This window comes from Taurulus bubalis (genome assembly GCF_910589615.1).
Source record: "Taurulus bubalis genome assembly, chromosome: 3".
Taxonomy (NCBI): domain Eukaryota; kingdom Metazoa; phylum Chordata; class Actinopteri; order Perciformes; family Cottidae; genus Taurulus; species Taurulus bubalis.
Window position 1 is genome coordinate 29,142,816 of NC_136591.1, and position 23,843 is coordinate 29,166,658.

The window sequence follows — 23,843 nt, forward strand, 5'->3', positions numbered from 1 at the left end:
TTACTGGAGGAACCTGCCCCGCTGGAGCGGAACAGGACAGGCTGGGATGGAGAGATGGAGGGAGAGATGTATACAGTTTATTTTGGGGGTGGGGGGTTCTGATCAGAGTGGCACTGTGGGTCCAGGTCAGGCACAACAACCCCCTCTCCTATGTTGTGTGCCAGCCAAGCCTCCTTTGTTGTAACCCTCATTAGCACCAGTTAGAAGAATCTGTTGGGCAGGACAACAGGCTGCCGCCCCTTCCTGCTTCGTTCACAGCAGAGCCCTCGGACGGCTTCTCCTCTACTAGCAGACTCACAAACTACCAGTACAGGACAGCAGGCGGTTGAGGACTTGCTCGGAGACACCAGAATGGACTCTCCAGATTATGGAGTTGCAGCAATGAGGAGAGGAAGCTATGACGATTCTGCAGTTTCTCTACGGCCTGTGAGTATTGATCAGAGGTATTCATCAAAGGTGAAAAAGATCCTTTTGATGTTGGTGATGACCGCTGCGTGTGATTCAGTGACTCATGAAGTGGACAATTACATCAGCATGGTTCATCAGTTTCTGTGTGGGAAAGAATTTAAGGCTATATATCCAGAGGTGGATTGGCAGACGATATGAGGTTTTGCGAGTGCAGATACAAACCATCACCTTCAACATACACATCTAGCCTGTGTGTGTTAAGACCAGTAAATCGGTCCTTTATCTGCTTTAGATATACCAGTGGAAGAATCTGGGAAAAAACATGTTTCACTGGAAACTTTTCTTTCCAAAGTTCAAGTTCTTGGTTTCACCAGAAAAATGTCAGTTCAAACACCTGAAATTCAACAGGTGTGTGTTTTCCTGACACGAAAACTCTTGTGATCTTGCATATACAGTATACAGCTGCAAATCCTCTCAAGGCAGTCACTTAGTCCTCTGGCAAAAGTAATCGCCAAGCCCCAGAAATATCCATGTGATTTCATGGTGTTATGTCGAAGTCTGTTTCGCCATCCATGTGCATTTCCCCGTCGGCCAATTTGAACTCTGACCTTTAAATGTGTTGGAACATGAATTTATCATAGCAGGTTTACATTCAAGTAGTAATGTGTCCTTTCGTGTCGAGGCTTCGATATGCGTGTCGAGTAATCCAGGTAGATTTTGGTGAAGCGCGTATCGAGGCTTGTGTCGATGACGTATGTGATGACGTTCGAAGCCTCGCGAGCCGGCCGTACCACGTGACTGATTCAGAAAATGGTTTGTGGGTTTGCCGTGCGATTTGAAATATAAGGGGCAGCAAAACTCAATGGATTTCCCCCCCTTCCTCTCTGAACCCAGCTTCAACTGTGCCTGTGAAAGGGTATTTTATAAAGCAGGCGAAATAGTCTCAAAAAGCCCAGCACTGTGGAAAAGTTCTTATTTTTACTTTAAAAAAATTGGACACATCAACATGAACTAGCGGAGCCGAGGCTCAAAACACCGATCCTCTGACTGAAAGTCGGATATTCTAACCACTGACCCACAGTCACATCACAACCCTCTCCCAATTGGTTTCGAGTTTTGACCCCGCCATTAGATCATAAAGATAGACACAATATTAATAAGTTAATAATTGATGTATTGGTGTCACAAACAGCATTTATTCAATTTAAAGCTTCACACACCAAAGCCATGGTGTCGTTATGATCACTCTGCCTGTTTTACATGCATTGTCATATTGGTGGCGCAGTAGAGCAAATGAAGCTCCGTGAAGCTTCGGCACATGAGCGAACCAATTGGATGGAAAGCTTTAATGCTTCAGGAAGCTTCATCTCGCCATCACTACATTCAAGTGAAGAGGATGGCGATGGAGTGAATGTAGGAACAGGTGTTAATGTGTCTGCACCTCAAAGGAAGCAAATAAGATCAACATAATTGTGCTAAGGTCTACAAAACATATTAACCAGCACTTAACAACATAATGAGGGCTCTATGAAACAAGCAACACTCCTGATCCATCGCACACTGCAGTATATATACGCTGTCGGTGAGTCCACGGTTAATTGAAGGGGAGAGAAGACCTCTCTCCTGAGTGCTGTAGATGTACTGGCTGCTGAAGACACCCCTCTGGCTATAGTAGACTGGCTGAGTCCAATTATCCAGGTCAGTCTATTTAGGCAGGTGTGCTGCAGTGGCTCAGGCTTTCTGAAGGAGTGTCAGCTGCAGGTAACTGATAGGAAAGCTGTTAGCACTTATATTACCTCAACTTTACATTTCTAAATTGTGCGGACTCAATACAGATATATTTAGTTCTTTTAGAGATGTTTACTGAACAGAACTAAAAACATCGCCTTCATTTAGGCCTGTCGCTGTTACGGCTGGTTCCAGCCATCACAAGATGAAATGAGGTTTTAAGACACATCCTCATGCAATAAAGTGGCTATGACCAATATTCATTTACAATTTTGTAATTTCCTGAAGATGGATATATGCACGTTTTCATATGCGCTATCTGCTAATTGAAAATCAGTTTAATCTGTCCGTCTCTCAATCTCATGTTGAGTAGATGGAAATGAGTCAATGAAAAATATTATATTGGCTCTTGCTTTAATATAAAAAAAGGTGGAGGATGGTGATAGAGTTTTGTGTGCGGCGGAGAAATCTTTCATTTTCAAGAGCGCCTCACATTTTTTTTGTATTTGGATTCTTTGTCGGCTACATACCGTACATCAACAGTACTGGAGAGAAAACAATCAGCACCATAATAGAAAGACAAAGGGATTTCTCCATTTGTTTTTTTGATTATAGAGAGTCTATGCTACTTGCATTTTATGATTTTTAAAGTGTGAATATAATTGGCAGACAAACTACACAATGATTGCATGAGCGTAAGAATGAAAACCCATTGAACCAGAACTTCAAAAATGCTAACTTCTTTCCAAGTTGTAGTACACATACTTGCAACCAAGCGCTGAAACAATAGAACAATGCAAGATTTCCGCATGTCAAAGGATTATTTTTGCACCTCATGTCTAGGGGGTATAGCTGATAATTAAAATGATGGGATGAGACAAGTTAGCTGTTGGGCAGCGAATGTTTGCTTTGTTAGAAAGTGACTAGTTATCTAGGCACCTGCAAAGAAAATATTGCATAGCTCTCTGATGTCTCCACATTCCACTTTAACACAAGTTGCACACTGTCAATAAAAGCATAATTTACTGAAATGTAGGCATATTGAACTCTCTTTGTAGTGCAGGCCGCAGGACTAGTCCCCCGGTCCTTCGTGTCATGAGTCAGTCTGTGTGCCAACGTGATGAGGTTAAGGAGAGCCGGCCAGAAATGCTTTGTCAAGTATTCCTGCTTTTGTTTGTTTTGTTTTGCTGTTTTTCTCTTTGTCTTCAGTTCTGCTCAATCCAATTTCTCAGTTTGTCCAGCAGTTAGAGCACAAGAGCAGCAGACACAACAAGAGAAAAAATCTGCTTGTGTTCTTTCACCTAAATTAACCCAACAGAGTTTGTGTGTGTGGAAGACTGTTCCTGCTAGGAAAATGTAAAGATGAATTAAAGATTAGGGTTGATGAAATCTTTTTTTTGGCTTTAGCCATGTTCGCAAAACGATACAGTATATCAACAGACATTCATGTTCTCCAGAGGATGAATCCTATGGCCTTTGATCCTGGGGCTCTCACTGAAGCGCCACCATGAAGTTCAAATTTGTTGTTTTGAGTAAAATGTCTTAAAGACTTTTGGATGGATTAACATTATTTTCAGCACAAACATTCATGTCCTCATGATAAACTGCAATAACTGTTGTGATCCTATAACTATTGTTTATGACAAAACACATGCAAAACTAATGTAGTTAACTTACAGGCCTTCCATCAACCTCATCTGTGCTTTTTGTTTATTGCTTTTAAGTAAACGTTAGCATGCTGACATAATACACAAATGGTGTGTCGTGAAGCAAACTTGTTCTTCTAGCCTTCAGTGGGCAGTGAGCTTTTTGATAATACTTCATATTTCGAAAGAGACAGGACGAACATGTCAGAACAATTAAAAAACATAAATCAAAGGGCCACTGTGGCACCATGGGTTTGTGGTTTACGCAGGCAAAAGAATGCATTGTCCGTACTGGATTCTGTGTTTCTCATGATTTATTTAATTAAACAAAACAAGCAAGCAAAAGAAAGAACAAAGAACATCTGGTTGCTGCCACTTATGCTCTGGTAAAAAACAACAACATAGGCCCACCCAGGTGCATGCTGGTCCTGTACCGGCCTACTCCTTTATATAACCCCAGGTGCCCACAGAGTTACCCAATTAATAAACAAATGATCAAGCCAAAAAACTGATAAGTATCCTAAACAAGAACAACAAATAATTAAACTAAACGAATGAATATCAAATGAAGAACTATATATTTATATATATAATTAATAAAACATCTAGTATAATTAAGCAATACTACTTATGAATAAACTATTCTTGCAACATGAACAATGACAAACCATGAAATTAGGAATATATGCATTAACCTAAAAGTGAATCTTCTTTTTGACAAACAAAAACGAGAGATGGAGAAATAGAGTTAGAGAATGATAGATAGAGAATGATAGATGTAGAGAAAGATATATGGAGAAAATGAGAGGTAGAGAATGAAAGAGGTAGAGAATGATAGATGTAGAGAATTATAAAGATATATGTAGATAATGAAAGAGGTAGAGAAAGATAGAGGTAGAGAAAGCATCAGACCATGATGCAAGACTGCTGCTTCCAATAATAGACAGAGCTTTGTCACCGGCCCCTCCACAATGTCCTTGTTTGATGCAGCACAGAGCAAGTCCTTTGCATCTGTGCTTACATCCAATACTTTTTCCATCATCCAAGATCGTCTTGGAGATGTGGCGTCAATTTAATATGCACCTGAGACTTAATTTACTATTGCCTCAACCTCAGAGAAACTGGTATAGAGCCCTTCATCGTCCAGAATTTGATGTTGAAGAACTGAGGTGAGAACACTTTTCACAAAATCAGGCGCGCTCCCAGATGCTCCCTTTATGGGAAGCTGCATAAAATGCATTTATACAGGAGTCTGTATCCAGTGCAAGTGCACTGCCCAACTGGTAAGACACGTGAAACGCATCTTTTAAGAAGACTTTCAACATTGATGGGCACAACATAGTCAACTGCAACATTTTTAAAAGGAGCTTTGTCAGGAAAAACTCTCTCCTCCGTCAAGTCTGCCATCTTCTGTTCACCAAGCTTTCCTCTTTTTCGTCTACAAACATCACAGTCAGATGTGACTTTCCCGGCTGCAGAGTTTGCGTTAATGATCCAGTACTTTTGCCCTAACCTTTGACAGCATGTGATTTCTTGTCCGAGCTGATGATAGATATGGCGCATAATTAGCTTGACTACATGCATGTCTTTGGACAAAATGACTGAATGTTTGCATTCTACTGGCAGTGCTGCTTTACTCATCCGACCACCAACTCTAAGGATTTCATCAACCATTACTGGGTCCAGTTGGCACAGTAGACTTTCTTTGGGGACATTTTTAATGCTACCTTTCAGTGAGGCAATTTATTTACTTTTTTGCAGTATAAAAGCTTTGCATTTAGGGAATCAAGATCACATGATGTTGGGACTCCATATGTTATTGTCAACGGTGGGTGGCTTCAGTGAGATTCAAACTTGTTCAGTTTAACGATGCTGTGTCGGTTCGTCTCAACAGAGCGAACAGAAACAATTTCCGAAGCAATCTGTTTTGGTAAATGAAGTTTGCTGAAGCGTGCATCTATTTTTCTGTGCAGCTTTCTGTCTTCTAAGAATACATTATTTTTTAGGTATGGCTTTAATGCACATCCACCACTGATGTGTGTTTAGTTTCCATTGCTCTCAAAACATTATGTGCCTCCTTCATGAAACACACTTGAGAGGGAAAATGTATTTTACGTACAGAGAAAATTGTACTTTTGAAGACGTGTGAAGATGTTTTTTTTCATATTTTAACTTCACTTTGCATGTTTATACAAAGTGAAGTAAGAGGGCAGTAATACGACCATCACTGCTGGCTGCGCCACAAAGAGGAGAAGAAGGCAGCTTGAAAATGTACATAGAAAAGCGACACAATGGTCTGGCAAGGAGATTTAGGCTTTATCGGCGTGTGTAATGTTTTAAAAACTGAATTTTTCCGTACAAGAGAAAGCCTTTCATGGATTAAGACTAACTGGTTGTTTTAGTAATTGTGTGTCAGGTAAAGTTTCCTATCTTTATTTAAGAGCAGCTCTGAGCCTTTCCTTCCTGCACCTCAAACCAATGGGTAAAAATGCCCCACAGTCATCTGTGGGACAATATAGAGATTCACCTACACTGTAGAGACAACTGCATGAGAAAAAGAGTTTTCAAATACCTCAAAGCTGCTACTATAATGCTGGTTGGACTGTAAAGATTACTCTATAATAAATGTTCTAAGTAGAGTTTGAACATCACATTAATTAAATAAATAAAAGAAAGACTTGATACATATATAGATGCATGTATTTACAAATTGTATCACGATTAAAATTCTTCTGTTTTGTTACAGCACCTCCGACATTTGGCTCAGAGACGACGCTCTGCCCCATCAGTGGTCTTTGGGAAGGCATTAGGGATGCAATGGACTTCTATCAGGTGTGTGCATCATTGTTTTGAACCTTTTTCAATCCATTGAACATTTGCTAAACATATATGCACATTTTCTGTCATGCACGTTGTCCTATTCATACACTGCTAACAAAGAGTGGCAAGCATAATCACAATCTTCAAAAGTAGTGTTTGATTAACTGGATTGGTTTATTGATTGACTTATTATGTCAACAATTGCCTTAAAATGTTACCAATTATGATCCCTTTGAGAGTCATGGTCTAATTTTAAGCTACAGCAGCTAAAATAACACAAAACATGATGGATGAAGAGAAGAATACTTTCTTCTAGCTTTAATAACATCAGAGAGGTCAAAGATCAAACATAAACAAAAACAACAATTTCCGACACAAGCCGCACATTGTTTAATCTTTTATGTGCAGTTTTTTCAATACATGTTTACTTCTATCTGCACAAAGCAGGTATTGACGCTGATAGTAAATGAAAAATAATTACAAAGCACGATTTCACAGCAGGTATTGTCTGTTATGATCAGACTATTCCTTCACAGTGTTTATTTTTTTTCTGATATATGTATGTATATATATATATATGTATATGTGTGTGTATATATGTATTAAAAAACTTTTCTAACTTTAGAACAGTGGCTCCAAACCTTGTTGGATGTGAGGGATCGCAACATGTTAATAACACAGGCTATTGCTATTTTCTATTAACTTGTGAAACACTGGGTAGTTTTAGTTCCAAGCCAACTCAACATATTAATCTAAGATGGAAAGATATCACTCTCACCTCTCCATTTAGCTCCTTTTCCTCATGAGCAGCTCATAAAGATATGTTCCCTTTGTAAAGGGGTTGTTAGTTTGCTTTAAAGGTTCACAATCGTCCACGCTGGGGAATCACTGCTTTAGACTGTTTTGCCTTTAGGAAATGTCCTTTATTTGACACTGACGAATTGAGCATTTGGGAATATTTTGTTAAATTATTTAGAAGTACAAAAAGGAGTTGCACACACACATCCAATTCGTTTATCAGTTGCAAAGTTTGATGTTTTGCCTTTTTCAGACTACATGACTCTAGCCTTGATTTTTCACTCGCTGACAATATTTGGAGCTTCCTGACAAAAGCCCCAGATCTGAGGCAAATCCACATTGGCTCGGTGCTCGCACATCCGGGATTGAGCACTATATGTCAACTGCTCTTGTGAGAAAAGACAAAAAGTTGTGTAACGTGAAGAGTACAGCAATCTGACGACTGTTTCCTTCACTGCAGCCTCCGGCCTACAGATGGCAGGAATACAATCTCAAATCCCCTCTCGTGACGAAGGAGCACATGACATACTGTATAAAGAAACTTATTTTCCCCTCCCATTCATGTGCCCACCACGTGTGGAACAGAAACAGTCATGATGTCACCTTGATAATCACCCTGTAGGCCACACAGCCCACTCTGTTCAGGCCACAAGCACAGATGTCCCTCTGGGGGATTTACAGAGTGGGGTTTTGAAACAGTAACCTGCTCAAACTCCTTCACCTTCACTCAAAACCACTCTGAGGTCTAGACTGGCTGCCTGAAATGAATCTGCCTCCTATTTCAAATCATTATCTCAAGAAAACCTAATCAAAAGATCATGAAAAAAAAGAAAAGCTGTACAAAATTACAATAATGTGGAACTGAAATATACTGTGTAAATGTCATCATCTTGTGTTTAGTGTTGATATGTTTGGTACCCGATGGGAAGTCCCGACCTTATTGTGACGTTACTACTGTGAGGTAGAAAGTGAAATACAAACTTTGTACAAACTTTTGAGGAGTGAAAGAGGATGATGTTTAGTTTTATCTACACACATTTTTCAAACACAGAGTAACTGAGGGCAAAACCTATGCCATAAAGTAAGCCAGGTACTGTGATGTCCACTGAAACCATGCCTTGTATGGGTTAGTTTGAATTTGGATTGTCAGCTGTCTTTTATTTTTTTTAATTCTACAGTAGCTGCATCTTTATACATCATTTGTCTTGAACACTGACCTTCAGTCCATTTTTATTAAGGTAAAAAAAAGTTTTCATCCATTGAGGTTTATTTTGACCAATGAAATTTTCTGTAGGGCAAAGGAAAGATGCCTCTAAGACAATGTGTGTGTAATGCTTGTGTGTTGTGGGTGATGGGTTTCTGTTCCAGATCTACAATGCTGTTTTCTAAAGGCTGGAGTTCACAAAAGTCTAAAAACGTAGTTATTGACAAAACTGAGGTTCCTGTTGGAATCTTGTACTTTTTGCAACCTGTAAATTGTAATTCAATAGCTGATTCCATCGTTAACACACAATATACTATAATTTGAGTAATTGTTGGGCAACAAATAATACGATAAAAGATTCAGCATTTCCCTAACAGAAATGAGTTCCCAGCATTGTTGAGATCTCCATTTAGATCTTCATCTGAATGTTATAACAGCAGAGAAGTCCAAATAATATTTTTTTTTATGTATTATTCTTGTTATTTTCTTGTCTGGTAGTAGGGAGGGTGGAGGGGAGTCAGACTCACGACCTCTGCATTTCTAAAATCCTTGATCCAAGCTCATTTTATATTTTCAAGGTCTGAGCCCCGCTTCAGTGCTGATCAAGAACACCCTTTGTCAGTGAAAGAGCAGTACTAGCTTTAAGGCTCTTGTTAATGGACAAACTTTCTTTAGGTATGATCTTTCGCTTTGTAACATAATTGTTTTTGTGTCTAGTCAAGTCAGGTTCTGTCTGGCATAAAGGCGCTCTGTAAACGTTGTCCATTAACCATTTATTGTGTTAGCACTTTATCACCTCCTCTTCTATGTCTGATGTTGACCGCTTTAACCTTTTGAAGTTGTTATCACAATGTTTACACAAAGACCCCCGGAGCATCCAGTTCAATCATAGCAAACAAGATAAATGTCAGACACGTCCCACTCTCAATACACAGACATTGCACATTTCCTGGAGGTGGGGGACCTCGTGGGAGGTAGTCTCACTGTAGTGAAACTACCACTGACGTCACAATAAGAAATATACGTTAAGGAAAATTAGCTGTGCACTTAGTTAAATATTTTGTTTGTTTCATTTTATTATCAGAATATTTTCTGAAATGTGTCTTTGCTCCCATTATATACACTTAAACACAAAATACAATCAAACACAAATACTACAAACATATAATACATCAGACACTACAAATAAGTAGTTGCAGTACAATCTTCTTCTTTTTTTTACATTTGCACACGATGGGGACAATTGACTTCTTGTATTATTATAAGTCTAGAAGTGGAAATATATCAATTGTGTTATTAATTTGTGCACATATATGCAGTACTTATATCAAATCATGATTTTCAAGAAGTTTGTGGGTTATGAAAGAAAATGTTAAAAAAAACATTTTCAACATTAAAGCCTTGCAATTAGAATATGAATGTTGGTTACATTCAAGGAATATTTTGACAATTAGTTTGTTTTCTTGCAGAGAGTTAGATGAGAAGATAGAGACCACTCTCATATCTGTCCGTTAAATATGAGCATACAGACAGGAGATGGCTAACATTAGCGAATCAGCAAAACACATGCACTTTTAACCATAATCCTTGTTGTATTTATCTTTTACATTTTGTTTTTTGTTCAGTTTTTGTTACCTTTGGACAGAGCAAGGTGAGCCATTAAGCTAAGCTAACAGTAACATCTCCTGGCTGTATATATGGGACATGAAAGTGGTCTATTAAAGTATTTATCCAAAAATGTTAAAACTATTATTTAGCAGTGTTAGTGTTATTAGTGCTTTTATAACTACTTTAATGCAATTTTGAGTTTTCTGTTAGCATTTACACATGTTGACAACCACCAATTGAAGTTTGTAGTGGTTGTATTTGCTGGTATTCTATATGTCATCTTCAGTGGGCCAGAAGGCTAACAGGGAAAGTACCTGTGCTGCAAACAGTTTAATTTCTGCCCTGAACCCAGAGTCAGTGGGAGGAGTGATGACCCAAATTGGTTTCATTTCAAATTGGTTTTCATAATCATTCAGAACTCTTACTTCTTGTGTTTGTTCACCTTGATTTAATTGTGTGTTGATTCAGTGCACATTTTCTTCATGACCGCCACAGTGACTACACCTGATTGTTTTTTATTACAGATTATTCTATGTGAGATATCAAATAATTCAGTCGGGCAGGAAACAGCATAGTGTAACATATCATGTGAGATGAGAGGTAATCCCCTAGAAGAATGAAGAACTGCAGCCAAAGTCTATTGTTTTCTGTTCAAGGTTAAATCTGTTTTGCTGTTGTCCAATTGTGTATATTATAGATATATACATTTCAAAAGTCCCTCCTTGTTTCCGCTCCAAGCAAATCAGTGGGTTAATACAAGTGTCTTATTCTAAGAAGTCTATAATGAAATAATATTGGGTTATTGACAGGATATTGATCTGTTAAGGTGGAGAATGCTTCACGCACAAATCTGACATTTTTCATTCAATTAAAACCTAATTCCATGATCTCTGTGGTATTTGGGGAAGGATCACAGTGCTGCAGGCTATTGATTAGAGTCCGCAATACATATTTTTCCTTTACGTCACTTTTCAGCCACCAAACAACAACCTAACTTTGGGGGTTTTGCACATCATCTTTGCTGATTGTTTGGTGGTAAAGTAAAGTTTAGTGACTCCGTCTTGCACAGTTCACACACACACACACACACACGCACGCACGCACACACACACACACACACACACACACACACACACACACACACACACACACACACACACACACACACACACACACACACACACACACACACACTCTGTTGTGGCTGGTAAACATTACAAGTTGCAGCAACAAGAGTTTTTTTTGTGCTGTTTTCAGTCTTTCTGCTCACTAAGCTAACGGCCGCTTGACTTAAGCTTCATAGTTACAGCCGCCTAGACACATGTGAATTGTAGGAAAACTTCTAATCTAACTTTTGCAATATAGCAAATCAAAAATGTTTTCCCCAAAATGAACTACTCTAACTTTACACTATGTTTAAAAAGTTTGGTTCATTAAATACCACTTCTGTCAACCAAGCACTGATTATTGTACAGTTGGAGGTTTCCCATCAAATGCAGACTTCTAGGATGTTTTGTAATTGCTTTCCATTAAAAGCCATTTACTGTAACACCAAAATGGAACGATTTTGGAATGATAAAAAAGAAAACAAAGTTTAAGATTGGTGACAATACATGTTTCAGATACTCCAATGGCATCTAAGTTGTATGGCCATAATAGGTTGGAAAATGTTGCAAACAATTTAAAAGCATGTAATCCAGAAACAAAATTACCAAGTGTAGACTTCATCCACCTCTTTCATGGCCTTTTCCCTCAGAGAGGAGGCTTCCTGTTGGGTCTCAGTGGAGCAGAGTCCATTCGTCCTCGGCCTCACGAGTGAGAACGGAGAGCTGCTGCTGGACGAGTGCATTCAGGTCACAGAGGGCTCGAAGACCGAAGAGAGACACCTGTTCCTCTTCAGCGACGTCCTGGTCTTTGCTAAACTCAAGTAAGAAGTGTAGATGTTGATGTACATCCCAGAAAGATTTTTAAAGAAAATCTAATAAGTTTCCACGGAACACAAAGTTGACACTGGGAAATTATTGACTCAACTGATAGAAAAAAAAAACTAATGTAGGAAATACAGCTGATGTGATATTTAAATAACTTTCTGCTGTCACATTTTTTTTACAGTTGGAATGGGAGACTGAAAGAGGAAGTAAAAACAAAATGTGTATTTTTGGTCAGCACACTCGGACTGTTAGGGAATCTCCCAGCACACACAACTGTGTTTAGTCACTCTGACTTGAGATAAATAAAAGATGAAAGCATGGTGGTTCCCTCTTTGTGGAGTCACATGAGGGGGAATAAATATGTTCTTCTAAAAAAACTAATTTCAACATATATTCAGCTAAAGTTCTGACAAACATAACATGTAATTAAGGTACTTCCACTCATAAATGTTGCTTCATCAGTCAGACAAGTGAGACAATATCTTGCATCTAAAACCAATAGAGAAGTGAGGCGAATCTAGTAACATTCCTAGATAAGTATATCTTTTGATCACTTCTGTGCTATTATTATGACAACAATTACAATGAAAACCTCCCTGTACTTTGCTCCTGTTGGATGAAGTCAACATGATCTGATCATGCAGCTTTCTAGACAATTAAACTGAACGTTGCTCATCTGAGTCAGATTAGAGCTGTTTGTCAAAGCAAGTGGAAGTTTTATAGCTCTTGAGTGGGAGGACAATCACACTCATCTGATTACCACAACCTGCCCACTGTTCCAGTAGGTAGGCACAGCTGGGACTACAGTAAGATATCTTAAACAGACTCTTATATATATTTATATATATGAGCATTCATTTCTGAGAGAGAGATTGTATGGTTCTATCAGTGTTCATTTTCTTGAGGGTACTTCCCTGGTTTTACACATTAAGTTCAGGTTTCCAGTCATGTGGAGTACCTTTGAGCTTTCTATAGTCTGAAATAACATTGATTATTTACAGTTGATAATTTCAAGTAACAATTGGTTTGGGAATGAGCATCATCAAATTACAGAATTAATTGATAGCAATCTTAAAATAATAGTTCAACCTTTTTGCAAATATACCCTTTTTCTTGCTGAGATTTAGATGCCAAGATTGAAACCGTTCTCCTGTCTGTGTCCAATAAATATGAAACAACATCTCTCCCTTGTACCTTTTGTTTATTAGGCTTTAATATTATGCCGGCAGTAGTCACATTCACAGCAATTCATTTGGAAAACTGTGTGCTAGGTCATATTATAAAATTAAATATAACAGATCTTAAATCTGCTGTGTGCTCTGTAAATAGTGCTCTTGCAGGCGACTGTTTACATAAACAATACACTTCCTTCTCTTCCTACTGTATTGGCACTCCAGGATGCAGTCAGCATGCCTCTGCTGCAAACACGCAGGTCAGCGGAGTCACTGACAAATGCCATGAACATCTGAGCAGGAATCATTTTCCTCTAATCCTTTACGAGACACCTTTAGAGGAAACTGTTTCTAATCCACTTTTTAAGCCGTTCATTTAGATTCTACCACCGCCTCTCACAGCGAGCACCTTTCAGGACACAAAGAGTGCAGCGTTGAGTCACTTTGAATGGAGGGTTCGGGTTGACCATGTCAAACATGCTGTTCAGCTTTAGCTTCACACCTCAAGAGTTATTGAAGCATTTTAATTCAGAAATTTGAAGAAGTATTCCTTGTAATGATTTTTCTGCACCGACAAAATATCCACCAGATGAATCATAAGAGCATTTTATGTCTCTTAATACTTGACAATCAATATTTGCATCAAAGAATATTCCTTGTGAAGTTGTCAGAAGTAAATTCAGCTCTTCATTCAATCTTATATTGATATTAATATATTATTTCAGACAGTCTCTTTGTATCACTGCATTCCAAAATTGCCTTTTTTATTGCCTCCTATTGCCTTTGTTTCTGCTTTTGTTCGAACAGGTCGGCGAGCAGCTACCGCCTGAAGCGCAGAGTGAGCCTCGAGGACGTTTGGCTATGCGGGTTTGCAGATGAAGCGGAGGAAGAGGAAGGAACGACGGGAGATATCGACCTCAGAGTGACACTCGTCTTGGCCTGGGAGCTCACTGTTTGTTTGGTGTGTTTCTGGTGAGCAGAGACGCAGCAGATGACTCGCATACAAACATCCTTGTGTTGAGTGATTTGATTCACATGTGCATGCATGCCTGAATACACATGACGAGCATGATAATGCTAATGTTTGGCGGTGAGGCTCTTCAGTTTATTGGTATTTATTGGTACCTTTTATGCCCTCAGCCTCCTCTTGAATCGTTTACTCCAAAAGTGAATAAGAAAGGAGATATCTCTTGAAATTATTCAGGGATGTACGTGTATTAGGGCAGGGAGGAAAGGGCCCCACGCAATCCTGATTTTTGGAACTATTGGAGACAATCATGTTTTTTTTTACTAAAACATGACTAACATGTTACATTTTTAGTTCTACCACCTGTGGCTTAACATCACATAACCAGAGATAAAAGTATCTTCTACAAACGCAGACCAAGAGTCTTAATTCCGCCTGTCCTTGTTGTAAAAGTGAAGTGTTGATTTCACTGTGAGATTCAGCTCACATCACAGTTCACAAAACCATTTTAACCAGCAGCAATCTTCAGCATTTTAGCTTATTTCTTTCCTCTCTTACTATATTCATTGTGACAGTTCTGCAAAAAATAAAATACCAAGAATAATTCATTATATGTGACCTGTTTGGCAGTAAACTTGATTTTGATTTGAGCATGTTGGAATAGCTCAATTTTGTGGACATTTTACACATTTTGCAAAAGAAAATAAAAATCAAAGGAATCAAATTAGTTCAATCTATCTTAAGCCTTACTCACTAACTTTCTTGTTTTCAAGTTTTGTATGGATTTAACAAACAAGATGTAACATGTTAATTAGTGAGCTTTAAAGGTGTTGGATTATGTGACCTTCAGTCAAAGCCAAGATAACTGACTGTTTGCAGTTTTTGTGCTAAACTAAGCTAACTAGCTGGCTTTTGAGAGATTGGTATCAAATCACGAAACTCTTGGCAAGAAAGCTTATGTATGTGTTTCCTTAATGTTTAACTATTCCTTTAACTGTCTTCAAATCAAACTTTTTTCACGTGCGAGAACAGCACACGAACACAGGATTCCTTTTTTTTTGTCAGATATTGAATAAATTAAACCTGAAGGTGTTCACACTTGTAGTAAATGGTCATATGATCTGTGGCCTTCATGAAAACAGGGAAGTGACAAAGAGAAAGTCGTCTCTGCTGCATCACAAGACAAGAGGTTGCAAAATAGGAAGTGCGGAGCGGCCCAGCAAACCAGTTTTCCCGTGAGGGGATTAACATCAGATGACTTTACCTAAATACTGGCCTTTACGATAAAGATGAAGTGCAGGAGAAACACAGAGTCATACTTTTGGTCTAGACAGTGTATTTGACTAAAATTAATGAAACATTTCAGTTTCTGTCATCTGTCATCTGTCTCATCAAGGCACTAAATGGCATCAGTAGAGAAGGGTGGTAGTCATCTGCATTGTTCATAGCTGTAACTCCCACGTTTCTTGCAAAAGTAATTGATCGAAACATAAAATGTTTTGTGTTTGACTCGCTATGTATTCCAAGAAGTTGATGAATCCCCTGGTGGGATTTGAGTTTTCGTTAATTTTCTCTACATTGTGGTCTGTCTCTGGTGATCGAGGTGATTAAGTGTGTGAAAGTTTCCTTCTCACTCACATGGAGTTGATCGAGGAAGATAAACTATATGACGCTATACTCAATATGCACACAACCACATGATACTGCAAGCTGACCCCACTAAATAACCGCTTGTCAAAAGGTGATGCCCTTCAGGTGCACATGTAGGCACTCGTATCTGTTTCGCCATCATGTTTCCACTTGTGGACACCGAGCCGCAACGAGCCTCGTCTAGGAGGAAGTGGAAGGTGTCTGGTTGGGGGCCGCCGTGACGCTGCTTCCTGTTCCCATGACTGTGTTACAGTTTCCACCAGAGTTGTTAAAAGTCGCTGTGGGTGCACGCTTTGGCTCATTCCTCCCACTGTATCTGCTGGTTTGATTCTCTCTGTGGATGAGTAACTCATACCATGCTGTTATTTCGCCCACAGCTCGCCTGAGGTGAAAGAACGCTGGTTAGATATTCTTCACAGGTAAGAAAAAACATTATTCACGGCTTATTCATTTAATAATCAATATGTATTCAACTCAATAGCCTTTTAATTCTCATAATTAATAACAGTTGGATAGTACTCACGCTACAACGTACAGCCATTTTGATGGATGTTGACAAGATAGTATTGCTGCAGGCATCAAATTATCAGCTAAATCAATACAGATGAGTACGTTTCATTTGAATTTAGAAAAATGCTTCAGTAAGAAACATTTTCAGATATGATCATATTGACTCCAGCAAGAAAAATAATGAAGAGCAGTGTTTATTTTGTCTTTAATACTAAAAATAAATAAAGAACTACAGAGCATTTTAATGATCCACTATGAGGATTGATAGACAAAAACATCAAATAAGAGAGATTTTGTGTGGTGAGGTTAAGTTAAAATCTAAACTAAAAAGGGTAAATACTAAAAAAGTTTGGTGCAAATTGTAAATTTTTGGGTATCTTTTCACAGAAAAATTAAAGACGCAAAAGCTCGAGCTGGTTGTGCTTCTTCCCCACCAGACGTCCTCATGAAGGTTTTGAGTAGCAGCATCACAGTAAGTCTCTCGCTCTGTCATGTCCAATAGAAACCAAAATATATATTAAAAAAGAGCTTTTTAGTAAATAATCTCTCTTTCTCTCTTTTATTTTAGACTAAAACTCTAACAGGAGGTGGAATGGAACAATTCATTGAGTTTCCACTTAATGTAAGTAAAAACCCCATTTTACTTTCCAATCATGCTGAGATCAGAGTCTGAAAAGCATATCCGTTGCTGCTAAAAAATACATCTGAATCACAATTCAAAAGGTTTAATGTGATTGATTGTTGAAGTGTCTTTTGTCATTTGATTTCTTCACGCTAACTCTCACTCGTGTGTTAGTCGGCATGAATAGCGAGGGTATGTGTTGCTGGGCGATTGAGAAAATACAACGCCCTTCTCCCTTCTGTTCTATTTGCATGCTGTTCCTCTTGCATACTCATCACCACATCCTTTTTTTCTTATATTTTTGCTACCAGGACGATGCAAAGATATGCTCCGTGTCAAAGCAGTTGAATAACCAGGAGGACAAGCATCCCATTGGTGAGTTTGAAAGTGGCAGTTTTGATGGAGGGAGGGGCTCATTAATGTTGCTATGTGTAGAGATGAGACCACAGAGGACGACCACATATAAATCTAACTACTGATAAGAGTGAGCAAGTGAAGAAAGCTGTTATTTGACACATTAACGCTCTGGTGCTGGCTTTTTTTTTTCTGCGTTGCACTACTTTTGAATTGTTGTAAAGACTTAAATGCAGTACATGTTTCAATTTGTAGTATAATACAACATGTTGAATAACATATTTCTCCTTCCAACAGAAACCAAGTGGAACCTGGTGAGGAGGCTCAGAAAGGGCTCTAGTTTCATCAACAAAGCATGCCGATCAGATACTGATACCAAGACACAGCTGTTTGGACAGCCCCTCTGTAAAATATGCCCAGATGAACGTTCACTTCCCAAACCAGTCGCAGTAAGTTGATTCTCGACCTTAAATGTCAGATCTCATCACTTCCTCTCTCCAGTCAAGTTTGTCTTAAAGACGAAGAGCTAAACTGATGTATCCAGAACACATTTGTTTCTTTGTTCCGCAAAAAATTGTCAGCACTTTGGACATCTTTCCATATTGTTTTAAGGAATAGAACTACTCAATAACTACTCACCTTCTTAGCTGAACTTTGACAGCAGGAAACCGTTCCCTGCTCATTGATTAGTCTCGGCCCATAATTGCACTCAACACACAGAGCTTGTTTCTGCCTTCACTATAATAATCTCACATCTCTCCTCCCCTCCGTCCCCGTCCTTTCACCAGGAGGTGCTGGTGCTGCTGAGGAAGAAAGGGCCGTCCACAGAGGGAGTGTTTCGGAAACCTTGCAATAACAAGAACATGCGGGACATCAGAGAGCAACTGAACAACGGCCTGGAGGTGGACATGGAGGTCCAGCCGGTCGTTCTGCTCGTCGGCTTGCTGAAAGTAAGTTCCCAGACTGTTACCATTTTATATTATACAGTTAATACTCCTATAAATATTACTTCTATATATAACCACTACTGTTCCAGTACTTGCTACACCATTAGCATTAATTAAACTACATTTCACCTGATCCTATGTGACTATTATGTTATTATATGAGACCACAGCTACTGGCGCTAAACTACTATACTGCTCCCCCAGTGGTGGGAGGAAGTACTCAGATCTTTTACTTGAGTAAAATGTTAACACTACCACAGTGTAGAGATACTCTAATACAAGTAAATGTCCTGCATTCAAATTAAGTAAAGCACAAAGGTATTAGCATTCATATGTATATAGTTGCAAACGTATTTATTATGCATTTACGTGTAAGCATCACTTTAGTATTGCAGTTGCTAAAGATGGAGTTAAAGTTGTTGTAATCTGAATCTGCAAAGGAACTGAAGCTGTCATATAAATGTAGTGGAGCAAAAAGCACAATATTTGCCAAAGGTATATGAAGTAGAAAGTAGCATAAAATGAAAATACTTGAGTAAAGTACCCTGATACTCTCCACCAATGTACCACGTGTTTCCTGATATTTAATCTGCCTCAATATAGTAACTCAGTATACAACATGAGGTCCCTCCTTGATTCCTTTATGTTATTTTTGTTATTATGTTCACTCACACATCCAATCCTAAAGACAAGCACCAGTTTAGTTTGAATGTCACACCAGATCAATTATATTTACAAGTACTGTGTCTCATCATTGACTCCCTCTCTTGTGTGTTGCAGAGTTTTCTGAAGGAACTTCCTGGCAGCTTGCTGGTGTCTGAACTTTATGATAAGTGGATGGCGGCTCTGGACAATGAAGACACCCAGCAGAGAGCTCTGGAAATTAATAAGTAAGCAATCAATACTTGCTAATCAGTCTAGAGAGCCACTGCAACCCCCAGTGTGTATTTGTCTATTATCATTTATGATTTATTTATATGTGAATTTCACATATGAAAGGATATTTATTGGACTTGCTTATGTGGTCAAAAGTAAACAGATGGGCATTTTGAGTGGAGTTTAGCAGAACATTTCCAATGTGCTCCAACTGTAGGCTGAACACAAACCACTTCTCCTTTTTAGTCTGTCTTCAGTTTAAAAGAAGGAAGAAAAATAAGCGCCAAACTAATGTTTTCTTCCTGTTCTCTTTTCGTTCTTCCTTCCTACTTTTGCTCCCCGCCTACAGGGTGGCGGACGACCTCCCAGGACTTAACAAACTCCTCCTGCAGCATCTAGTCTGCGTCCTCCATCACATCCTCAAAAACGCTGTCGCCAATAAGATGGACGCCTACAACTTGGCGGTGTGTATCGCCCCCACACTGCTGCAGCTGGACTGCACCCCGCTGGATGAGCAGAAGGAAAAGATGAAGAAGGTAAAGAGATTTGTTATGAATATTCTATCTCAGTTTTGGCGCTTTGAAGCTTTGTGGTTTCAAAGTGCAGAAAACCACAAAAGGTTTCATAGAGTTACACTTTCACTGACTTTTTTTTAGCTGTTTGTTAACTTAAGTACTAATACAAAAAACACACAACCTTGGTCGATGGAAGCCCTGCGCTGTCTGGACTGTATCTGTATCTGAAGCGCAACTTTTATTTTCTGAATTCTTTATATAATTTGTATATTGTTGTTAATTTGACTTCTTTTTCTGATTTGTTGCAGGTCACAGAGCTAACTCAGTTCCTGATTGAGCATTGTGAGATACTTGGAGAGAATATCCTAAATTTGCTGGATATTGATGAAGGTACATTTGCACATCACTTAAGTCTCTGTTATTACTGTATGATTGGGAACTTGAGGTTTGACTTTTTAAAAAGGGTTCCGATTTGGATCTTCCCTTGACTTTTGCATCATCTTCCTCCCTAGTTTATCAACTGAACCATGAGCTTAAAGTATAATAGGTTTAGTGAACAGTTATTTGTAAATGTCACATTAAGAGTGGAATTGACGAAATTATAAAAAAACACAACAAAAGGTGCATTCTGTTTGGTTTCATTCATTAGTAGCACAATCTTTATTTCTGATGAATCCTGCAAGAAATTGATGAAATAAAGTATAATGGGCCATAGGAACATTAAAGATCCTTCCTGGCTCTCTTTCAGAACACCTTCCCTTTTGCCAATTATTACATTACTAGATAAAGATATAAAAATAAGATATAATTCTCTTCAATTTCTGACCCACTTCCCCCTCATAATGTCCACACTGTCCCTAACTCAAGTTAAATCTAATTGGTACCATTACAAACTGAGTAAATGAGAATAACTATGGTAAACATCTTGAGATTTTATTCATGTCTTTGTTTTCCTACTCTGCAGACTCACTGTCCTCCCAGCATCACGACTCTGCGTATGACAGCACCGACCCAGATGGAGATGGGGAGGCAGGAGAGAGCACCAGCTCCACACATGGAGAGAGTGGATCATCTTCCTCTCTCAGTCCCAGTTTCACCGCCGCCTCTTGGCCAGCTGATGCCATCTTCAACACAAAGCCAGCATTCAACCGTCGCTGCTCTGAGCCCATCATTCTCCTCTCAGCTGACCTCGAGAGCCTGTGCAGCCACTCCAGGAGCCACGACGACTGCTCAGTGGAAAGGAGGCACTTTGAAGAGCAGCCTCTGAAAAAGCAAATCTCAGACGACTCCTTCTTGCTCAGAGAACGAGGTGGAGCAAGACAAGTGTTGTCTTTTCCAAAACTGAGAAGCAACTCTAACATGGATCCTCTGCCCTACATGGCGGGCAACTGCTCGTGCTCTTCCCTTGAGAGTGCTGCCTCTAATCAATCGGAAGGCTCTGTTTTCACCAGTTCCCCTGTGGGGTCGCCAACCTGCCCCAGGAAAGCAAACCCCTCAAACCAGCCTTCAATGGAGGCAAAGGCTCAGCAGGACATTGCCAAGCCGAATCCAGAGGAGAGGAGGCGTTCACAGTCCGTGAGGGTTGTCAGTAGAGTCCTAATGAGGACCAGGAGCTTAGGGGCCTTCAGCAGAAGCAGCGTGAAGAAAGACTCTCAGAAGGAAAACGCCTTCCCTTGTGAAACTCTCCAGGAGGACTCTCAGAGTGAAGCAGATCCACCCGCTGAGTTTCTGCATAAACCACGCCCTCTGTCGGCCATTGAAGTGTTTAAGCAGGTGGACAGCAAGCTGCCCTGCAGGCCTCCGTCATACAAGCAGGCAGTGCAGAACACGGGTCCTCCTCCGCAGTATGGATCAATGACTGTACACGATGCCATACGGCTGGAGAGAAGGTCACGTCCATCCTCTGTTAATTATGACCTCCGACCTACCTGTTCAGTCAATCAGTACACAGACTGTTTTGCTCAAGCAGCACAGGACAAAAGCAACGTTGGCGAGCAGCAACAGGCTTTCCGCCAGAGAGCTATGTCCGAGTCTGTGTCTGCAGGTCATCGTGAGGTTGTGTCAAAGAGATGTAGCCAGCCCGTGTTTGAGGACTTGTCTTACGCTAAGGAGTCTTATGTTTGATCGACTTTGGAACTGTTTCCCAGATCAGATTTTAAGTATACAAACAGTTTGAGTTAAGTATTGTGGGCAAAGCCTAAGAACCAGTTATTAAACTTCCAGTTAGAAACCCGACAAGCTTTTATTATTTTCATTCAGTTAGAGACACGGAATGCATTTTCTTTTAATTGCAAGGCTTCATAGCAGCAGCTATTTCTTCCACTATTCCTTCCCTTTTGAAGCTGTGCCCACTGAGCAGCTCTGTGTGACAGAAATGGTTGTATACTTACTTGAAGTCCAATCTATTAATTTTTCACTGTTTCACTTTGAATGAATGTCAGCTATGTGCCGCCTCTACGGCTGCACTTTCTCCGTAGTACTATTTAGAGTACACCATTTAAAAAGATACGTAGTTATCATGATATAGATATCTATCACAATGAAGCTATGAAAACACAGTTCACTGTGGATAAAATATGCTATGAGTTTTTATTTTCTATGTTTTGTTTGAAGTTGTTGTTGAGGTATGTGATATGTTGTGTTTTTTTTGTTGCTTTTTGTAAATCCTTTTCACCTTGCATGTCTTTTTCTTTCACTACATTAAAGCACTTTTTTGTGATAGACTATGCTTTGTAAATACAATTAGTTGTATATAGATGTGTAATATTTGTCAAGGTGTCTTCCAGAGTCATTCCATTCCACCAGAAGTTGTTGTTTGGTCAAATGGAAGAAAATAACACAATAAAAGAAAATAACAAAGTCAAAAAATGGTCTTCTTTTACTATTTAGAAAGCTTGTGTTAAAAATTGATGTTAGTCCTGAAACGCCCCCCAGTCAAATCATTAGTGGCCGAAATAATGAGAAAATGGAGGAGAGTGACTCGTTTGGCTCAATTCTCTTTGCTAGAAGTGTTGCATAACGGAAGCTATCAGGCCTCATTGAAAGAACAGCATGTTCTGGCGCATATGGTGAAACCGGTTGAAACCAGACGCGGTCACATGGGTGGATTTGTTTTTTCTCTGAATTGCTGTTCTTGTCCCTGAGTGCACAATGAGCTGATGCCACGTGTCTTCCTTCCTTTCTATGATGTTTGAACAGATCGTTTCCTTCCTCAACAAGTCAATTTAGTTCATCTGAAAGTTGCAATGACCTTGTCACTGAGCATTTTGCAACATTTTTCATAGGGACGTTTAGGATAAAGAAGAGAATCTCTGATAATGCTCATTTCACATAGTCAGTAACACAGTTCAAAGCAAGATTTCCAATATAATCAAAAAATACATTGCAGTAAACTGCAGGGACTTGTGAAGCATATAATATTTATTTAACCTGAATTAAAGAGGCCTTTGTTAAACTCTTAATTATTTTTATGAGCAGTTGCACCTGCTCATAAAAATAATTAAGAGTTTAAAAACGGGTAGATCTTATATCGATCTTAACATAATGTGGTAGAACACCAACACACGCATAAAAAACAACAACCAGAGAGCTTCATTTTAATTTCCGGTTCTATTTGTACATCCCAATATCCCAAATGTGCTTCAGAGGACTTTACAATCTTACAGCAGTAAGACAACGAGTTCTGCCCTTGGACCTTAGCATCGGACAGAATAACATGCTCTTAGAAAAATCCAATTAGCACCTATCTGAATACAGGGTCAGCAAAAACCTTTCCGAGCTTCAGAAAGTGACTATTGAAGGTGTGCTGTGCCTGCATTGCTTTAATCATGCAGCACCCTCTGCATCCCATTCTGCATCACAAACTCTAAATTGTGAATGGAATCCTCAGATCTCACATGATTTAACTCATTACAGGAAGTACAAGAAAGTCACATTGGGGCAGTAGCATTCATTGTGGCGTGTTTTGATCCCACCACGATGGCTCAATACAAGCTGCATGTTGATCTGATTCTCTGCAAAGAAAAAATCTACCAAACTATTCAAAAGTAAATGTGAGGCAAGTTGAGTCATCAGCTCGACTCTGTTA

General features: G+C 39.3%; 1 protein-coding gene across 1 annotated transcript; it reads left to right on the forward strand.

The window, feature by feature from the left end:
• Nucleotides 1–351: 351 nt before the first annotated feature.
• tagapb (T cell activation RhoGTPase activating protein b) lies at nucleotides 352–22,531 on the forward strand (the record flags this gene model as incomplete). Its single annotated transcript, XM_079216265.1, has 14 exons — nucleotides 352–426; nucleotides 6,529–6,614; nucleotides 11,969–12,139; nucleotides 14,123–14,287; nucleotides 16,310–16,351; nucleotides 16,830–16,914; nucleotides 17,011–17,064; nucleotides 17,376–17,439; nucleotides 17,716–17,867; nucleotides 18,207–18,368; nucleotides 19,146–19,255; nucleotides 19,591–19,777; nucleotides 20,065–20,146; nucleotides 20,721–22,531. 14 exons carry the CDS (start codon nucleotides 352–354, stop codon nucleotides 21,878–21,880), a joined length of 2,595 nt encoding a protein of 864 aa, XP_079072391.1. The 3' UTR covers nucleotides 21,881–22,531.
• Between the last annotated feature and the right edge of the window lie 1,312 nt (nucleotides 22,532–23,843).